The sequence below is a fragment of the Phacochoerus africanus genome, unplaced genomic scaffold, assembly GCF_016906955.1.
Source record: "Phacochoerus africanus isolate WHEZ1 unplaced genomic scaffold, ROS_Pafr_v1 Scaffold_165, whole genome shotgun sequence".
NCBI lineage: Eukaryota > Metazoa > Chordata > Mammalia > Artiodactyla > Suidae > Phacochoerus > Phacochoerus africanus.
The window spans coordinates 53,977-73,599 of record NW_025927359.1 but is presented as its reverse complement, the minus strand read 5'-3'; the positions used below and the strand labels follow the sequence as shown (position 1 = coordinate 73,599).

Here is a 19,623-nt window from a genome sequence, read left to right as displayed (position 1 = left end):
GCCACGACTGGCCCCGCCCCCCCAGGCGGCTCCCCTGTTGGGAAACCGCCCTCTGTGCTCCCTGGTGCGCTACTGGCTTCCCCAGCGGACCCACCTCAACAGACACTAGGAGCCGCTGGAGGACGGTAGTCTCTGTGCACGACGGCCCAGTCAGCAGTGGACACGTGCATGTGTGCAGGCAGGGGGCATGGGAAGAGCTGGCCCAGGAGCTCACTACCAGAGAGGACTGTAATGGAGGATTTGCATTTGCTCTCTTCTCCCTGGGAACTTCTGTGGCCATCTCTTCTTAAAACCTATCTCTTGGGAGATGAGCCCCCACGTTCACATTGCATATGTGAAACCCATGCATTTAGATAGGATCCGCATAAAAGTTTGGAGAGATCCAGCCTAAGCACAGAATCCTCAAATTGGGCCAAGTACATTCATGCCCTTCGGGCTGCAGTACCTTGGGTTTTGTATACTGTTTTTTTTTTTTTTTCTTCTCTAGAAACAGAAGGTTCTTTTCCCTAGCAAATTGGATGGATCCATTAAAGAACCACTCTAGCAAGGAATTCTAGACCTGGGAAACTCTCTTCAGAGATGTTGCTCCTGTCGCCATGCCTAGAGAATTTTGCAAATGCATCTGTTCTACTCGAATGTTTATTCGTCATGTATTTCTTTAATACACGGAGGTTTTGCAACAAAGGTTGATGCACAGGTGTTTCCTTTGTAAGGTTTTGGTTATACTGGTGAGCTAAACTGGACCCTCTTGGCCAATCGCAACACAGCAGGTACTCTGGGAACAATATTACTCTCCCTCCCTACTTTTTGGACTACTTCATAGAGTTTCAGTTGACAATCCAACAAACAGTATGTAGGAGCAGATTCACCGTACTGACCTGACATTGTAATGCTCACCAAAGAAACCGGAACCATCTGATCCCTTTTCTGGTCAGCTGCAACATCAGAGCACTTCTTACTCAACAGGATACCGCTGAAGCCCCTTACATCTAACAACACGAAGAGCTCCCAAGGGCACAGACTTGAAAAGTCCACAAGACACAAACCTGGTATCTCTCGGGCCTTTAATTTCCATGCGGGAGTGGAAGATTCACTGTCTTCTGATGCTAGAGATCCATTTGCAGAGATGTTTCTCCTCAGTTTTCAATGCCTGCCCCAAAGCGCTCTGCAGGAACAATCAGAGGACATGGTCCAAAGGACGTTGAGATACCCACTTCCATGACTGGTTTCCCTAACTACAGTGTAGCTAATTAGATAATCTCTGCCTCTGGGATGTAGGGATGTAGGATTTTGATGTAGTATACAAAAAAAAAAAGAGAAAACAGAAAAAGAATGAGTTTGTGTCATGGTGCAGTGCAACCAAATCTGACTAGGAACCATGAGGTTGCAGGTTCCATCCCTGGCCTGGCTCAGTGGGTTAAGGATCGGGTGTTGATGTGAGCTGTGGTGTAGGTTGCAGACATGGCTCGGATCTGGCATTGCTGTGGCTCTGGCATAGGCCAGGGGCCACAGCTCTGATTGGACCTCTAGCCTGGGAAGTGCCATGTGCCGAAGGTGCAGCCCTCAGAAGACAAAAGACAAAAAAAAAAAAAAAAAAGGAAAAAAGAAAAAGAAAAAAGACTGCAGAATCGGGAGCATTGTGTTTCCACAAGGCAATGTTTGTATCCGTGCCCCTGAGATGACTCATTCCAATATGACATCTGGGGAGGGAGTGGGGTGGGTTGGTAGATGCAAATGATTGCCTTTGGAATGGATTAGCAATGAGATCCTGCTGTGTAGCACTGGGAACTCTGCCTAGTCACTTATGATGGAGCATGTGCCTGTGAGAAAATAGAATGTGTACATGCATGCGTACCTGGGTCACCATGCTGTGCAGTAGAAAAAAAAAAACTGTATTGGGGAAAAAAGAATTCAAAACCAAACAAAAAACCCCTCACACATACTACGTCTGAGCTATACGTGAGACTCTTGCAACTAATTGCGTGAATGGCTGAAGAAGGGGAGGAAGCAACAAGGACGCCCGCCCTTCTTGAATGCCTGGGTACAATGCTTGCCTCAGCAATCTTCTCATATGAAGTTCTTGTTTGAAAACCCTTGAAATGTTTCTTCATTATAAAAGCTCAGATACAGAGCAATACTCCCAAGGTGTTTATTTTTGCAATGCCCCATCAAGAGTTTCTTGATACAAAGCTCACCATGGCATTGCATGAAATACTCTCACCTCAGCTTCTCACCCTCTTTTGAGTCCATTTTCCTTTGCAAGGGGCAAGAAGCTTCTGAAGCACCCACACAAGTCTTTTTCTCAAGGTGGAACAGTCCTTGAAACCTCTCTTTCCTTCCCCAACACCCTAACATCAGGAGGAATTGTACGTTCTGCCACAGCAGAGAGGGACTCTTGCCTCCCAAGAGATTTGGTTGCAGTCCTAGTAGGTTTCCAGCCCTCACCTCCCTTGACAAGTTCCTGAGTCCTCGCTTCTCACCACACAAAACACAAATACTCATTCCTATCGTTTGCATCGTGATAAGCTGACCTTAACTCCCAATGTGAAAATAAGATTCAGAGAACTTTGTTTCATTTGTGTTTCCGTTTTGCTGTGTAAGGGATGCTACCGTGAGTCCCATGCAGACAGGACCATAGGCAATGATGAGCCTCGATTCTAAAGAGCAAGGGCATGGGATGCAGACAGGAAATGCACCAGCTTTTAAGCAGGGCTTGCAGGCTAGGACGTCGACGGGAGTGGGTTTGTACACGTGGAGATTGGACATTGGTGGATAAAATGCTGGCACTGAGTCAAGGGCCACACCCACTTCACGGGCAGTGGATTTTTTAACACCTGCAAAAGCCAGCAGCTCCCACTGTGGCTCAGCAGACATCAACCTGCCCAGTATCCATGAGGATGCATGCTCGATCCCAGCCTCCTTCAGTAGAATAAGGATCCGGGGTTGCCGTGAGCTGCGCTGTAGGTCCCAGACACAGCTTGGATCCCACATTGCTCTGGCTGTGGCATAGGCCTGCAGTTGCAGGCCCGATGTGACTCCTAGCCTAGGAACTTCCATAGGCAGCAGGTGCGGCCCCAAAAGGAGAAAGCAATAAAAAGAAGGGAACCCCCCCGCCCCCCACATCTCTAGGACATCCCAGTTCTTTCACAGAAGGAAAGAGAAGATTTTGTCTTCTTGTCCCTTACTTCTGTCCTTAACCCCACGAAGCACAAACACTCAATAGTATACCCTGGCTCTTCCATTTCCATTTCATCCAAAGAGCCTGCAGATTTTGGGTCCCTTTGCCATTTCATTTTGGGTTGGACCAAAATGCACCTTTCAGTCTCTACTCCAAGCTCTCATCCTCTCAAGAACTGCCCACTCCTAATAGCCTAATATGTTACCCTTTTTGGCTAGTCTTGCCAGATACATGCAGATTCTGAGGGAAAGGTAAATTTCAGATAAGTAGGGAAAGTACTTGCAGTAAAGATATGTCCAAAATGTTGCACGGGACACAGTTCAGGCTAAATGCAGGCACTGTGTATGGGAAATGAAAAATTCAAATGGAGCTGGACATTTACTATTGTTATTGCCTGTCCTTGACCACTCTGCCCTTTCAGTACTTTGAATTTCAAGAGGATGTAGAAACTCCCGTGACAAAAACTAGTCCAGTAACAGAGGAGCCACGATATCAGTATGAAGGCAACCAAAGTAAAGATACTCAGATATACTGGGACATGATTTAATTTTCTGTTTTCCTTTTTTCCTTTTTTGCAAGATGAACTCTTTGATCTTATAATATGTTATGTTTTCCATTGTAGTTGATTTACAATGCTTTGTCTATTTTGGCTGTACAGCAAAAGGACCCTGTCATACAGACAGAGGTGTGTACATATATATATCTATACATAGATATGTATATATAGATATATATATATGTATAAATATATAGATACATATATATAGATGTGTATATATATGTATTTATATTATACACATATAATCATTTTCTCACTATCCTGCAACATTTTCCATCACAAGTCCAAGATGCAGTTCCCTGCGCACATTTTAATTTTCAACCAGAGACAAAGCAATACTTCTTGAAAAGGCAAACGGATTGCATTCAATTTTCCTTGCCCAAACTGTCTCTGAAAAGATTTCAATGAAACAGGTAACACTGATTTCCGTTTGGAAAGAGGACTGAGTGGACAGGGGAAAGAGGTGGGGAGGAGGACTCAACACTGCATATTCTATTTTGCACAAGTGGATTGTGATCCCGGAGAAGGGATGACTTGTTGAAAATGTGACATTAAATCATTTAAAAGGTAAAACATACAGTACTTACCAGCAATGTCGTAATATGGGAAACAAGTCAGAGTGATCTCTGGTCTTGGACACGTGGGCTGTGCAACGGCTTTTTGGATGGACTGGGCCTTTCCAGCACACAGGAACGTGAGTAAGGTGGGTCCTGCTGGATGCTGGTTGCCACACAAGGACCGCTTCTTTAGGAAACATGGACATACACCAATCACAAATGGTGGGTCTGCTGAGAGAAGCCAAATTTTAAACATTGTGTTCCAGGCGGCCATGAATACCCAAGTGTTTATCAGACGATAAATGGCGAATTTTGTTCAGAAAGTCTAGCCTCTGGGGATGTAAGTCAAGAGCCAGGACGGAAGCAGAGCGGGTTGAGGGACAACAACTAGGTTGATGGATAAAGAAGTGAAAGGGAACATCCAGACAAACCTTGGTGCTGTGACTCTGAAAACCAACCCATACATTGCCCAAAGAGGCGCTCAACAATTGTCTGGCCACTGCATAAGGCGGAAGAAACGTCTGGTTCTTGCCTACCTGCAGAGGCCAGCATGGAATGGTACCCCACCCCCACCCAGGCTCACCTGCCCTCGGCCCCTCCCCCACTGCAGAATGTCTCGAGGCCCACGTTCTACTGTTGAGATTCAAACTTGGGCTCCTTTACTTGCATCCTGAGCGTCTGCTGGAGCAGGTCACTCGCTGGGTCCTGCCCTTGACTGTTCACGTTGAGGCCGCCAGCCCGTGGTGGTCCGGGCCCACGCCTGTGGGAATGGCTTCAGGAGGAGGTAAGCCTCTAGACGGGGGCTGTTTTCTGAGAGAAAGTGCCTCCCTCAAATCCCTGGGTTTCCGTTGGGACCCTTCACTGTGGACACGGAGTTGGACTGAAGGAGAGGAAGGAGAGAGCACTACACCCCAGGGACATCTCACCCGGGGAGCCTGGGGACCTGCAGAAACCTGAGCCTGTCCTGGGGAGGACAACAGCTTGGAGGCGGATAAAGAGGACTTGCTCTGGTTGGGGAGGCAGGATGGCAGCAGGCAGGTGGCAGTTTCTAGAAGGGAGACAAGCCGCTTGGAACGTGTGTGTAGCCAGTGTCCTGTTGCTGGCACCGGGAGGGTCACGGGGAAAGCCTAGCCCTGCCTCGAGGTCCTTAGGCATCTGAAGCTCGCCTCACCAGATCTCTCTAAGGGATTTGAGCTGGAGCATACTCTGTCTAATGGGGGCGTGGAATGAGAGGGTATAGTCAGAAAACGATTCAGTGCCAGGGGGTGTTGTCTGTGGCCACATGCTCATTAAAGTGTCCTCTCTGAGCTGGGCAGGATGTGACTCTCGCTGCCACCGCCCAGGACTTTTCCCTCCATCCAGCCCAGAACTCACTTCTCAGGTCAGGGAACTGTGGCCTTGGATGCCACAAGGGATGGGCAGCCATGTGACTTCACCCAAGCTAGGACTCGTGTTCCTGAGTTGTTCTGTATTGGTTTCCCTTTTGTGGAAATACATCTCTTCAGACATTGCTCATCGTGTCAGGTATCTCACGGCAGAAGCTGAGGCCTGACTTTGAGATGAAGAGTGTGTTCCTATTTCAAGTCACTACTTCAAGGGCATGGACCACATGAGGAGAGTTGTTGGTTCAGGTGGAATGCCTATGAAGGCGGCTTCCTTTGTAATGCGGGGGCGGGGGGGGGGGCGGCGGGTGGCAGGGGGAAGCGGTGTAGCGCAGAAGCAGGAAGATGATCTAGTCTGCTACTCTGAAACCTCCTAGGACACCTGTGGAGACTAATTAGGTGCATCGTGGTATGTACCCTCCTTCTCCTGGACAGACAGTTTTCTCACAATGGCACCTGACTCCTGCCTGATTCTCAGTTTGTCTTCACTTTCCATTATTGGGAGCTGGAAGGGGAAGGACCACAGGCAGCCTGTACTCCCATGACCCATGTAATGTGAGCCACCCTGGGCCCGTGCTCATCTTCTGCGGCCAACCCTGGATGGGCAATGACAGGAATGCAGGGGACACACACCTACTTCTCAGACTTCTCTCTGAGGAACAGAACTGCATGGTGGGAGTGATTCAGGGCCGTCGGGATGGGGTGGCACAACTTAGCCGCTGTGAAGTGTCCACTCTGAGTGGTTCTGAGAGGCAGGTGCATGCTTGGTGGGGGTGTTCTGTGTTTGTCTAAGGTTTCTGTGTGCAGACTGATCTTCTCAGCCTTTGAGATTTGTTTTGTGAGGTCAGGAAAGAAAGACCGAACAGATGTGTGCTGAGCATCGAGAAAGGAAGGGTTGAGGAGGAAGTGAGGCCCCAAGACTTTAGACAGTGCCGGTCCATCAAAGGCCTTACGGTGCCCGGAAGGACCTTGGAGAAGGCCCCTACCTGCTAGTGACCTTGCTGAGGGGCATGCTCAGAGTAGATGGCCTCTCAGGTCCAGGACGTGGGGACAGCCTGTGAGGGCGAGGTGCCAGGAAGCTCCTCCGGGAGGCTCTCCAATCACTGCTGCTGAGCTGAGCGCTTCTTGGTAGGCAGGGCCAGGGAACTTGGTGTGAGGCATCAAGGTCACCAGGGAAGTCATTCTCAACCGGAAGTCAGACCATGAAAGTCCCTCCAAGGCATCTGCACAACACACAGGTTCCTCTGTCCAAATGCCCTCTCCCGCTGAGGTGTACACTCTGAGTCCCCAGAGAGCTTCCGTCCAAGTTGCCCATTCTCCTCCTCCATTCCCCCCTTTCCTTTCTCTCCACAGCATCTCCACCGCTGGGCACGGATGTGGTCATGCACCCTGGGGCCTCACGGTCCTATCCTCCACTCACTCCTGGCTCCCAACCCCAGCCGGCTTGGGCGCAGCCCCTGCCACCGCCCATGGCCCCATTACTCCTGCCCGGCAGCACCCTGTTGCAGCCAGCTCACCCCGGGACACCTCGGGGGGCTCCTGCTGACCATGGCCCCATTGCCCCAGGGATTGGCAACATCACGGTCCCAGTCTGGTCAGGAGGGAGGTCAGCATCGCCCCACCAGACTCAGGCCTTTGGGCGTCCTCGGGCCCCACTCAATAGGAATGCTTCCAGGGCCCTCAGGGGGAGTGCCTTGTGTCCTGCCCCCCTTTGCATAGCAACCCCTGCAGGGGACAGTGTTGTGGCCGCCCCGGCTGTTGCAGCAGCTCGGGCTGGCAAGGGAGGGTTGGCCCCAGGCCTTCCTCCTCAAGCTGCACCACCAGCTGCCCAGATGGCCTTCATCCTGCCCCCAGGGAGCTCTGGGCCATGGCCACATGGCACCTCTGGGGCAGGCAGCCTGCATGCCTCCCAGCACAGGGGCCCTCGGGAGGACGCCTGTGACCATAGGAGCGTCTATCAGAACTTCCGACGCTGGCAGCGCTTCAAGTCCCTGGCCCGGAGCCACCTGCCCCAGAGCCCTGATGCGGAAGCTCTCTCCTGCTTTCTCATGTAAGTGATCTCTCAGGCCCTCATTAGCTCATCTGGAGCCTTCACATATAGAGGAACTTGGCATGGACTCCCCGCTTAGGTTTCCAGGGATCCTTCAACCTAGAAAGGAGGAGGAGGGTTGACAGCAGTGCCCATGCTATTGAGGAGGCATGTTTTCACTCCAGATGTGTCACACGTCCAGTCCATGACATCCTTTCCGTGCCTTAGCTCAGCTACCACCACCATGCGAGACCAGTTGTCTTACTTTCTGCAGTTCCATGGTAACATTTAGTGCAGAAGAGCAGCCCGAGAGGGTCCTGCTCTGATGTGAGGAGCCAAAGTTTGAATGGGACCTACTTCTCTGGTGCTACCTCCTTTCAACATGGACCTGGGCATGTGGCGGCCAGTGGGTATCACTTCAGATAAGGCTTAGGACATTCAGGCCCAGGACAGAGCTTTCTGCATGCCTGGTCCTTGTCCTGAAGAATTCCGGCTAGAAAGGGGAGGTGGTAGAGCTCTCCTAAGGGCAAGGGTCTATCCTCCTAGAGCTGTGAGCCTGGCAGGAACTTCCCTCCTAGCCCTGAGGTCCCTCAGAAAAGGGGGCCTAGGCCATCGAGTTCAGAGGACCGGGCAGAAGAATCTTTTGGGCTTCTCGGACCTGTTAGCAGGTAGCCTGGCACCTGCCTTCCCTCATTGATATTGCTGCATTTTATATGAGATGGCAGCCCCCCCCCCCCCCCCGCCTGGCCACAGTGTCCCGGCTATAGCCAGGGAGTGGACAATCATCCTCTGGTGAGTGTGAGGCGGTGGCAACAGTCACCAGGAAGGCTTGTCTTTGCTCTCCAGACAGCCTCCTCTCACCCTCTTGAGCCTGGGTTTGACTGTGTTGGGACACATGGAGGCCTTGGGGCTGGGTGGGGTTGGGCAGTGGGGGCTGGGCTGTACCAGGAGACTGACCCTGAGGGCTTGCAGCCCAGTGCTTCGCACCCTGGCTCGCCTGAAGCCCACCATGACGCTGGAGGAGGGAATGCGGCGGGCCACGCAGGAATGGCAGCACACGAGCAACTTTGAGAGGATGCCCTTTTATGAAATGGCAGCAAAGTGAGTCAGTGTCCGGGGGCGTGGGCTACATGGTGGGGTGGGTGGTGGGTGATGGGGAGACCCCAGGGCAGGATCTGGCTGTGGTGGTGATAATCAGAGAGGATGCAAGAGGAGGCTGGCTCCTCACACCTATTGTTCCCTGAATCCCCGAATCCTATCACCCTCCGGAATCCCCTCTGCCACCTGGAGAGCTTGGCTCTTCCACCCTGCCTGTCCCAGGAGCTCTGCCCTACCCTGATGCTGACATGGGGAGGCCTCAGGATGGCCTTGGGAACCCTGGCAGCCCAGGAGGTGGCCACCTGCAGGCACAAGGGGCTGTGCAGGGGTGTGGTCTCCACCCGGCAGCCTGGCACCCCTTCATGCTGGGTGCCTGGCAGCCACTGACCTAGCATGTGGTATGCCTCTCCTCATCAACGGTGGCTGGAATGGGCAACTGGGCATCCTTGGGGAAGCCCATGGGTCTCTGGCCCTCCCTGTGATTTCTGCACGTGAACCCCCTAGTTTCTAAACAAAACCAAAGGAGCACCACGCAGAGGCAAGTGACACCGCTCCTCTAAGTTTAGTATCCCCTCTCCAGCCTGTGCTGGGCCCTGTCTCACGTGTGTTTTCCCGGACTCTCACGCCCAGCCCCGGGTTCTGGGTTCAGGCAAAGGGCCCTGTGGGGACACACGCCTGACCAGGCCGCTGGCTGTCTCCATTGTTTGGCTCAGGCAAGGTCTGGGGGGCCATGAGCAGGGTCCCCCCAAACCACCATGGGTCCCCTAGGCCTGGTTCAACACAGTAACCTGGGTCTCTGCTGGGCCACGCCTTCCATCTCCAGGGCTGGCGAGGCAGGAGGTGGCCCAGATCTTGTACCTGCCCCAGAGCGGCTCCCTGCTGGGACAGCACCTCACAGGGCCCTGACAGCCCCAAGGACACCCTCTCCTCACCCCCTCAGTCCTGCTGCCCTGGGTGGGCTCCAGAGCCCAGGCCTTTTTCTCACTGTGGCCTGTCCCTCAACATCCCCCAGGTTCATGGAATTTGAGGCAGAGGATGAGATCCGGATGGAGAACTTGTCATGCACGAAGGGGGTGCAGGGCATGCCTCCTCCAGCTCCACCAAAGCCGGCTCCTCAGGAACCCACATCCCGCAAACTGGGCACTCGGCCAGTTAACCACCTTCCCACTGGAGGTCAAGGCAAAGGTACTAGGGGCCTAGGAATGGCCACTGTCCCCAGGCTGGTCCTTTTCCCTCAAGGGGGCATTGACCTTTCAACAAGAACAGCCCCTGAGGGGGGTCTCAGCGGCCCTCTCTCCCTCTGGGGTATGAATGTGGCCCGTTTGGAAACTGATCACCCTCCTCCCTGTCTAAGGGGCCCCTGTGCAATCTGCCTAACATGTGTGCTGGTGGGGAGACCCCTGGTCATTTGAGGTTCCACACATCCTCGCACATGACTTTTAGAGGGTCCTCCTTTTCTCTGGCCTCCCACCAAGCACGAGGCTCTGGCTGGCCCTGACCCCGCCCACACCCATGTCCATGGCCCCCCCACCCCCAACACTGCCCTCCCCTCTACCTGCTCCGGGGTCAGCTTCTGGGTGCTGGATCCCCTCACCTTCCCTTCCTCCTGCTCTGCCTCAGCCTGTGCTCCAAGGAAACACGGCCCCAGGGTCCAGCCCACACGCCCAAGGCCACGCAGATCCCGGCAGCCGCTGGAGAACAAGGCCCTCAAGGAGAGCCCCCCTGAGGCTGTGAGAGAGTGTGGGGACATCATGGAGGCACTGGTGGGTCCTGGGCCCTCAGCCACGGGGGAGTCAGATGCGGAATGTGGAGAGGAGGGAAATGACCTGGCGCAGGACGAGGACGGCACCTTCCCGGACCCGGAACTCCTCAGCTACATTGACAAGCTGTGTTCCCAGGAGGACTTTGTCACCAAGGTGGGCTGGGCCTGCAGTCTGGGTCTATAGGATTCCAAGGAGAGGTCCTCTTGGCACCCTAGTTCTGGCTTTGGCCCAGGACAATGGGATTTATGCTCTGTTCCTTGATCCTGAGATCTGCGTGTGATCCTGGGTGTCTGAGTGTACCTATGTGCATAGGATGTGTATATGTGGATGTATATGTTTGCACATGTGTGTCCCTCTCTGTACGCCTTTGTGACTGTTTCTGTGCATGTGTGTTTGAGCTTTTGTGCACGTGTCTGCACGTGCAACTGCTTCTGAGTGTGTGTGTGTGTTTATGTGAGTGTAGACAATTCCCATGACAGTTTGAAAGCTCCCCCTTTGTGAAGGGGACTCTGGATCGGTCTCTGCTTTTCACTTTCCCCCACACGTCTTCCTGCCTCCCGGGTCCCTCCTGCCGAGGATGCTCACAGCCTCTTCCTTCTGTCCCAGGTGGAGGCGGTCATTCACCCCCGATTCCTGGCAGAATTGCTTTCCCCAGAACCAGAGCTGGATCTCTCGGCCCTGGCTGAGGAGCTGGAGCAGGAGGAAGGACTCTCCCCTGAAGAGGTGGCCGGGGGAGGGAGCGACACTCAGGGAGACTGGGGCAGGGGGGAGCCCAGGTGACCCAGGAAATCCAGGAGGCAAGGACCCAGGTCAGCCAGGGCAGAGGAGGGACCCAGAGCAGGAGGCCCTGAAGGCTCTGCCCCTCCCTCCCCTGACTGAGAGGCCCTGCACCAGGGAGGCTGCCCAGGTGGGTGCAGGGCAGGATGAATGGAAGAGGAGGAGGGGAGCCGGGGAGGGGGCAGGGACCCTTCTGGGGGGAAGGTCCAGGAGGAAGGCAGGAGTGCCACAGGGTCTGTATCGGGATGTGAGTCCCATCTCACCTCCCCCTGCCCACAACCCCCGGCTCTCCCTGGAGGGTGCAGAGCGGTCACTGTCCACCTCCCTCCCGCCAGCTGGTGCAGAAACGAGCCCTGGCCTCGAAGGAGGAGGACGGGGTGCCGGCCACCCCCAATCACAGGGCACCCCAGCTGGACTCAAGCCCTTCCGAGTCTGCTGCCGGCCAAGATGCCCAGAGGAACGAGCAAGGCCCACAGCCCGGGGCCAGAGATGAAACCTGTACACCCCAGATGGCTTTCCACGGCCATCTAAGGCACCGCCAGACAGACAGGGGCCTGTTCAGGCACAAAGGCCCTGTGCCCTCTCCAGGACATCAGGAGTCCCCTCAGTCTGGAACTGCACAGCCCTTTCCTCGCCAGGGCACAAAGCGCTCGGGCCCTCCATCAGGACCCAGGGCCAAAAAGGTTCTCAGGGAGGCCTCTCCGCCTAGCGGAGCCCCAGGGCCGGGTCAAGGGTTCAGTGAGGATGAGGAGGAGCTCCCCAGCCTGGCCTTCCTCTTGGGCCTTCACCACAGCCTGCTGCCCTGGGGGCGGCCACAGAGCCCTGTCCCTGCCTCGGGTCTTGTCTGCCCTGGGGGGCTGGGGGCCCAGCAAGCTTCCCAGGCCCCCTTTCCCCAGAGAATGGGCCTCAGCCCAGGCCCCCCGGCAGCTGCCAAGTCTAGGAAGCGGGCTCTGTGTGGAGGCCCGGCCGCTGCTGAGAAGCTGCCCAGGCCTAGGGCTGACCTGCGAGGCTCTGGGAGGCCCGCCCTGGCTCTGGGGCTGGTTGGCCCTTCAGAGCCCCAAACGAGCAGGTGTGACCCATCTGTCACAGGGAGGAGGAGGAAGTGGCACTGCAGCCAGGAGGGAACAGTGGGCCAGCCCAACAGGGCAGCCCCCATGGAAGCCTTGGGCTCCTCCAGGTCCCAGCAACCATCCTGGCTGACATAGGGGCGGGGAGGAAGGACAGAATGACCAGGGCCAGGAGGGGGGTGGGGTTGGGTGGGGTTAGGTGGTGGGGACTTGGGTCTGGGTGTGTGTGGGTGGGCACAGTAGCTCCTTTGCCACAGGGTATGTAAAATATGGATAAAATAGTTTTGTTGTGAAATACACTTGGTCCACTGTCGTCCTGCATGTGTCTGTGTCCTCAGAGAGGGGTCCTCAGAGGACAGAGAGGGGACCCCAGAGGAACGAAGCATGTGTGAGATCCCAGGCAGTCTGGATCCACAGGTGAATCACTAAGCCTTTCCACCACAGAGACAAGGATGCCCAGGCAGCTCCTGGGAGTACACAGCTCTCAGTATCCCCAGGGACAGCCTCACCATCCCTGTCTCTCAAGCCTGCTGGGCTAGGGGGGCTTCTGGGGCATCTGTTCCGTTCTCTGCATCCCTGAACACTCTGGGGATGGAGAGCTGCTTTTGTACCATTCAGCCCTCTGGACACTCACCAGTTCTGAGAATGGAGGCTGGAGACAGCCCTTACCTTTAGGGAGTTTCTCTCTGCCTCTCTGAAGTGGCCAGATGACAGGCTGAGGTGATCCTCCACTCATCCAGGGTGTCCTGTGGGGGTGGCCTGGCCAGAGAGGAAAAGGCTTGGCTATAGGGATGGACTTTCTGCTTCACTGCCTTGTGGGTGGGTGGGGGGGCATCCTATCATCTCAGTGGCATTATTGCAATGTGCCAATTGGTGGAGGCAGCTGCCTCTTAGTCCCAACGAGGACAAAAGGAAGGGGGAAGGAGTGACTGGAATTTCATGGCCACTTAATGGCTGGGGTGGAGTCTTACATCATGTGGAGCTCAGCGGTCCCAACCTCACCAGCCCACTGGCATCCACCCCCAGGTAGCTTTTGATACACGAAGACTTAGGACTTTAAATGACCAGTGATAATTTTCTGATTGTGGGGAAGAGGGTTAAGGATCTAGGCTTGTCCCTGCGAACTTCCATTTGCCACAAATGGCAGCCAAAAAATAAAATAAAATAAAATAAAATAAAATAAAATAAAATAAAAAACACCCCCAAGCCACCAAAAAGTCTAGGATTAATGCTAAGGTGCAGGCACACTGGAAGTGAGGAATTCACTCACGTTCTTCAATCCATGAAGAAATGAAATAGCAGGAGTTCCTGTCATGGCTCGGCTGTAAGGATCCTAACTTACTGGGTTAATGTTCTGGCATTGCTGTCAGCTGTGGTGTAGGTGTGAGACATGCCTCAGATCCTGTATTGCTGTGGCTGTGCCATAGGCCAGCCGCTGCAGCTCCGATTCAACCCCTGGCCTGGAAAAAGCCCATAGGTCCCAATGCAGCCGAATCAAAAGGGAAAAGAAAAGAACGCAATAGAATTTGAAGACATGAAAGTTGTAGAGACCATAACCAAATAATATTTTAGGGAGATCCCATTATGGCTCAGCAGATGAAGAATCTGATTGGTATCCATGAGTGTGTGGGTTTGATCCCTGGCCTTGTTCAGCGGGTTAAAGAATCCAGGATTGCCACGAGCTGTGGTGTAGGTCACAGATGTGGCTTGGATCTGGCATTGCTGTGGCTGTAGCATAGGCCAGCAGTGCCAGCTCTGATTCGACCCCTAGTCTGGGAACTTCCACATGCTGCAGGTGGGGCCCTACAATGACAATCAAAGAATCCATCCATCCATCCATCCATCCATCCATCCATCCATCCATGCATCCCTCCAATAAGGAAAGAGTGGTTTAATGGATGCTGCATTCACAGAATCACAGAAATGGCCACCATCCCTAGGGTGGGTAAAGGAGGCTCCCAATTTCAGGGGCTGGATTGGTGCAGCTTGTGTGAGACGGAGCCAGGGGCTGGACACCCTTTGTCTGTGATAGACACCAAGGGGAAGCTTACCCTCTGACACCAGGGAAAGGCTCATCTCCAAACTCCTCAAGGTGGAATCAAAGCATTGGCTGAAGAAACCCATTTGACTTAGGCTTTGGGCCACCTGGTCTGGGTTCTCCCTTTCCAATGCCATGTGCCTCCAAGAACAAGGCAAAGAGTCACCTTTGTCCAAGTCACAGACAGCATACCTGAACTGTCCAGCTATTACAACTGTGCAGCCAATGTGCCTTGTTGGGAGGGCATTGTTGAGTGGTGGGCACGGGGCAGTGTGTTCCAGGGAGGATTCCGGCCCTCTGGCTCACAGGTGACCTCTTGCCAGATGCATCAGGAACCATGGTAGTTTCCCAGGCACTGCCTTCCTTCCTCAGATGGCAGGGATCCAAAGGGCTTGAAACGGGGAGCAGAGCACAGGGCCATCACCTATGGTCTCCTGACCTCCTCTGCCTGAGGGGGAGGAGCTTCCTGCTTTCACAGAAGCTATTGCTAGCACACCAGTCGTTGGAGGAGTTCTTGGTCACCAACATTTTACTACTCAGCAGCATGCAGGAGCTATCAAGGATGGTCCATGGAAGGCGCTAAGAGTCTTGTGTTAGGGGCGACTTGCTTATTTTCAAGAGGTGCTTCTTAGTCAGTTGGGGTTAGGATGCCCTTTCTTTCAGGAAGTGCTTTGGATGATGGTTGAAAACGACAGGCTGGCAACCGCATGGGTTGGGCGGAAGCAACAGGGCGTGAGGAAAATGTTGCTTGCTGAAGAAGAGAGAGGGCAGGTCTGACTTGCTCAAGACCACCGCCCTGCAGCTGGAAGCCTGGCCTTCCTTGGGACTTCACGGTCACTGCCAATAGCCAGGGATTGTGGCTGTCGGAGGTGGGGAGTACCACCTAGTGTCTCCGCCATTGGCCTTCTGAGCCTTGTGGCTGCGCCCACAGCTCAGACCCGCCCTGGGCAGCAGGAGAGAGGCTGGAGCTTCACCCACCAGGCGTGCTGCTCCCCCAGCCAGGGACTGGGCCTGGGTCCTGCATGTCAGCCTTCTGGTTGTAGCCAGTGCCCACTTGGGACCACGGCTTCTCTGCTCATGCCATGTAAAGCACCAGAGCGCTAGATCTGGGCCCCCTCCTGGACCCTGGCTCTCTGCTTGCAAGCTGATCCAGAAAACAATGTGCAGGGGTGTCTGTGAACTGGCCCTGTTAGACACATCTTCAGAAGCCTGGCATTTATATGTTCAGGAAATTCCCTTATGGTTACAGTATAAGGGAAAAGGGCAGAGAACTACTCTGTAACATTCATACTTGAAACATTCACACCAGTGACATTTGAAGAACCTATATAATAACGAAACACATAGTCACTGCATTTCACTCCACCGTGTCCAAAGTGTACGCTGTCCATTGTATAACAATGAGAACGAGAAGAAAGTAAGCCTCCAGATATGTGGACATCGAGATGCACCCTTCGAAAGAATCCATGCTCAAAGAGGACTCTCAAGGAAAACTTTGAAAACAAGTGGATCTGAAGGCAAATGAACGTGCAGTACGTGACCGGTGGTAGGATCCAGACAAACTCTTGTTAAGAGGGAAACAAGTGGCAATAAATGCTTATAGAACAGAAAAGACGAAACGTCTCCAATCAATAACCTAAGTTTTCACACAAGGAATCGGGAAAAAACAAATCACAAAATAATAAAACAAGTGCATGAACAAAGAAGGCAATGACAATACACTACATTCAGATGGAATGTATCCGGGGAATACTAGCTTGGTTTAATACGCAAAATCATCAACTTTATATGCTGTATTAGTACATTAAATGAGGAAAACCTACGTGGTCACAATGGCTTGTGCAGAAAAAGCATTTGACAAAGTTCAACACCCATTCATGTCAGAAACGCTCAGAAAACTAGGAAGAGAAGGACACTACTTGAACCCAGTAAAGAACATCTAGACAAAAATCTACACCAAGCCTCATACGTGATGGTGAAAGAACGAAAGTTTTGCTCCTAAATTCAAAACAGGTCAGAAAGTTCTTTCTCCTTTGTCCTTTTCTACTTAGTACTGTAGGTACTAGCCGGGGCAGCACTGCAAGAAAGAGAAATAAAGACATGTGGATTAGAAAGGAAAAAACATAACTCTCCATGCTCATGGATAGCATGGCTACCTCCACAGAAAGGCCCACCAAATCTCCAAGACACACTGAATAGATGGAGGCTACTTCATCAAAGTCTCAGTATACAAGATCGACACAAAAACATTCATCATATGCATAAATACAAAAAAAAAAATAATAATGTGGAGCCCAAACTACAAACACGATGCAATACACAAGATTTGCAAAAATCTTGAAGCGTTTGGTTCCATAGTTCATTCTATGACTGCACCCACGGCATATGGGAGGTCCCAGGCAAGGGGGTAAAACTGGAGCTACGGCTACCAGCCTACATCACAGCCACAGCAACACCGGGTCCAAGCAGCATGCGCAAACCACACTGCAGCTTGGGGCAACACTGGACCCTTATCCCACTGAGCCAGGTCAGGGATGGAACCCACATCCGCTTGGACACTGTTTCACGTTCTTCACAAGCTGAGCCACAATGGGAAATCCGGGTATACATATTGGTGATAGAGGATCTGTGTGATAAAATGAAACAAGACCTACAACAATGGGGACATGTATTATACTCGTGGATGGGAAGACTCAACACAGAAAACTGTCAAATTCCAACAGAAGCTTTTTTTTGGTCAACATGGACGAACATATTCTAAAACGTATAAAGAAAAGATAAAGGAGCCAGAACATGAAAAATAATTTCAAGAAAGCACCTTAGAGTTGGAGGATATTGGGCTTATGAGAATGCTCTATGTAAGACATTTGGGCATTGGTGGAGGGATAGATGCCGACGGAGTTCAGTGTACAGATAGAGAATGCAGAAATAGATCCGTGCCAATACAACAACCTGGGATGTTCTAATACAGAAGTTCAAGAGCAGTATAATGGAATAGGGATAGTGTTTTTATCAGATACTAAAATTAACTCATAATGGAACTTAAGTGCAAGTGTAAAATTTGCATAGATACAAACTATGGATAAATGTTTACCAACAAAGAAAAAAAAATTGGAGAAAATCTCTGGGTCCTAGGGCTTGGTAAAGAGTTCTTCCATATGACAAGAAAAACATTACCCCAAAAGGAAAGGAAAGAACAGAAAATTGGACTTCATCAAGAGGAAATAAAGGCCCTTCAAAAAATACGTGCACCCCAATGGTCACTGAAGCACCATTTACAATAGCCAAGACAAGGGAGCAAGCTAAATGTCCATCGACAGAGGAATGGATAAAGAAGATGTGGTACATGTACACAGGGAAACATTACACAATCATACAAAAGAATGAAATAACGAACGTTGCAGCAGCAAGGGTGGACCTAGAAATTATCATCCTAAGTGAAGCTAGTCAGACAGTGAAAGACCAACATCGTACGACATCGCTTCTATGTGGACTCTAAAGGGAGGATAGACATGAACATATTTGCAGGACAGAAACAGACTCCCAGACTTGGAAAAACTTTTTGGTTACCAAAGGAGACAAGTCGGGGGGAGGATGGGCTGGGGGTTTGGGACTGGCTTCTGCATATACACTGAGGCATATGGAACGACTGGCCAACGGGAACCTGCTGTATAGCCCAGGGAACTCTAGCCAACATTTGGCGATAGTCGATATGGGAATAGAATCTGAGGGAGAATGGACGTGTGTGTGTGTGTGACCGAATCACTTCGCTACACAGCAGAAACTATCACAACATTGTGAGTCACTATGCTTCAATGAAACTGAGGATAACTAAATGAATTCCGCTTGAATAGGCAGCAACAACATCAGCGAAACAACAAAAAGAAAAGCGTTCTGCCTGACACGACAGCCAAGTCACCACCCCAGAAAGAAAGAACAGACAAATGGACCTCATCAAATTTAAGCATTTTCCTAGGTGAAAAGAAGCTACAGGTTTGGAGAAACTACCTGCCAACCACACATCTGACACAAGTCTGGTATCTCGAGGGAATAAGGCACTGCCAAATCATGACCATAAATGTAGGACCAATTCCACTAGAAAACGGGCAAACATTAGGAGGCGATATGTCACCAACCACAGCACCGTGGGTCCTGAAGGCTGGGTACACTGTGAGGCTTCCTGGGGTCCTGCTGGCTGCATGAGAACTCTGTGTCAGGCAGAGGGCAGGAAGGATTTTGACAACGCTGCTTCAAGGAACTCACTCAGGTGGGCCTGCGTCAGCTAAGCAGGAAAGGAGACATCAGGCTCCAAGTGCTGGAGGTGTGTCGACGCCTTGGGCCAGGCAGGCTGGGGCCCTTGGACAGAAGGGAGCAGTTCATGCGGGGGTGGGGGCCAGGAAGGTGGGCGGTGACTTGGGTCCCTTCAGGCTGGGGAGAGCGGGGCCATGGGTGTGCTTAAAGAGGGTGCTGGGAATCGAATCTAGGAGCAGAGGCCTGAGGACTGCAAGCCTGGACCTCAGCTCACAGCCTGGCACTGGAGCTCCTCTCTCGGCTTCCCCCTCAGTCTCCTGGACCCCCTGCCTTCGAGAGCCTTATATGCCACAGGCTGGAACCCCCTGCCTCATGGCCTTGGGTCATGGGCTCCAATCCAGCTCAAGTGCCCTGCACTCTGGAAACGTCCCTCCCTCACCATGGGGAGTCGGTCCTCCCTCCTCCCAACCCCAGGCGTGATGTGTCTTTACTTTAGGAAAGACCCTTCATCCCTTGCACTGTAGACACTGGCCAAAAGGGGCTGAACTGTATCCCCCGAAATTCATATGTTGAAGTCTTCTCCCCCAGTACCTCAGCACATGACTTTAGGTGGAGCAGAGTTTTCTCTGTCTTCTTGTTGTTTACATTTGTTTGTTTGTATAGGGCTGCAGGGGCGGCATATAGAAGGTCCCAGGCTTGGCATCCGATCGATCGATCGGAGCTTCAGCTGCCGGCCTACACCACAGCCACAGCAACGCCACATCCAAGCCGTGTCTGTGACCTACACCACAGCTCACGGCAACATTGGATCCTTCCCTTCCTGAGCGAGGCCAGGGATTGACCCTGAACACTCATGGTGACTATTGGGGTTCATTTCCAGTGCACCACTACAGGAAGCCCTGGAGCAGAGTTTGTAAAGAAAGA

At 52.4% G+C, this 19,623-nt stretch overlaps 1 protein-coding gene across 1 annotated transcript; it reads left to right on the top strand.

Moving 5' to 3' along the window:
* Nucleotides 1–5,031: 5,031 nt before the first annotated feature.
* On the top strand, nucleotides 5,032–12,052 carry LOC125119161 (NUT family member 2G-like; the record flags this gene model as incomplete). The annotated part of the gene is made up of 10 exons (XM_047766011.1): nucleotides 5,032–5,078; nucleotides 6,623–6,711; nucleotides 7,030–7,248; nucleotides 7,396–7,726; nucleotides 8,678–8,806; nucleotides 9,816–9,988; nucleotides 10,424–10,719; nucleotides 11,173–11,289; nucleotides 11,679–11,806; nucleotides 11,932–12,052. Coding segments are annotated over 10 exons (1,650 nt in total), but the record flags the coding sequence as incomplete, so codon positions are not given.
* Between the last annotated feature and the right edge of the window lie 7,571 nt (nucleotides 12,053–19,623).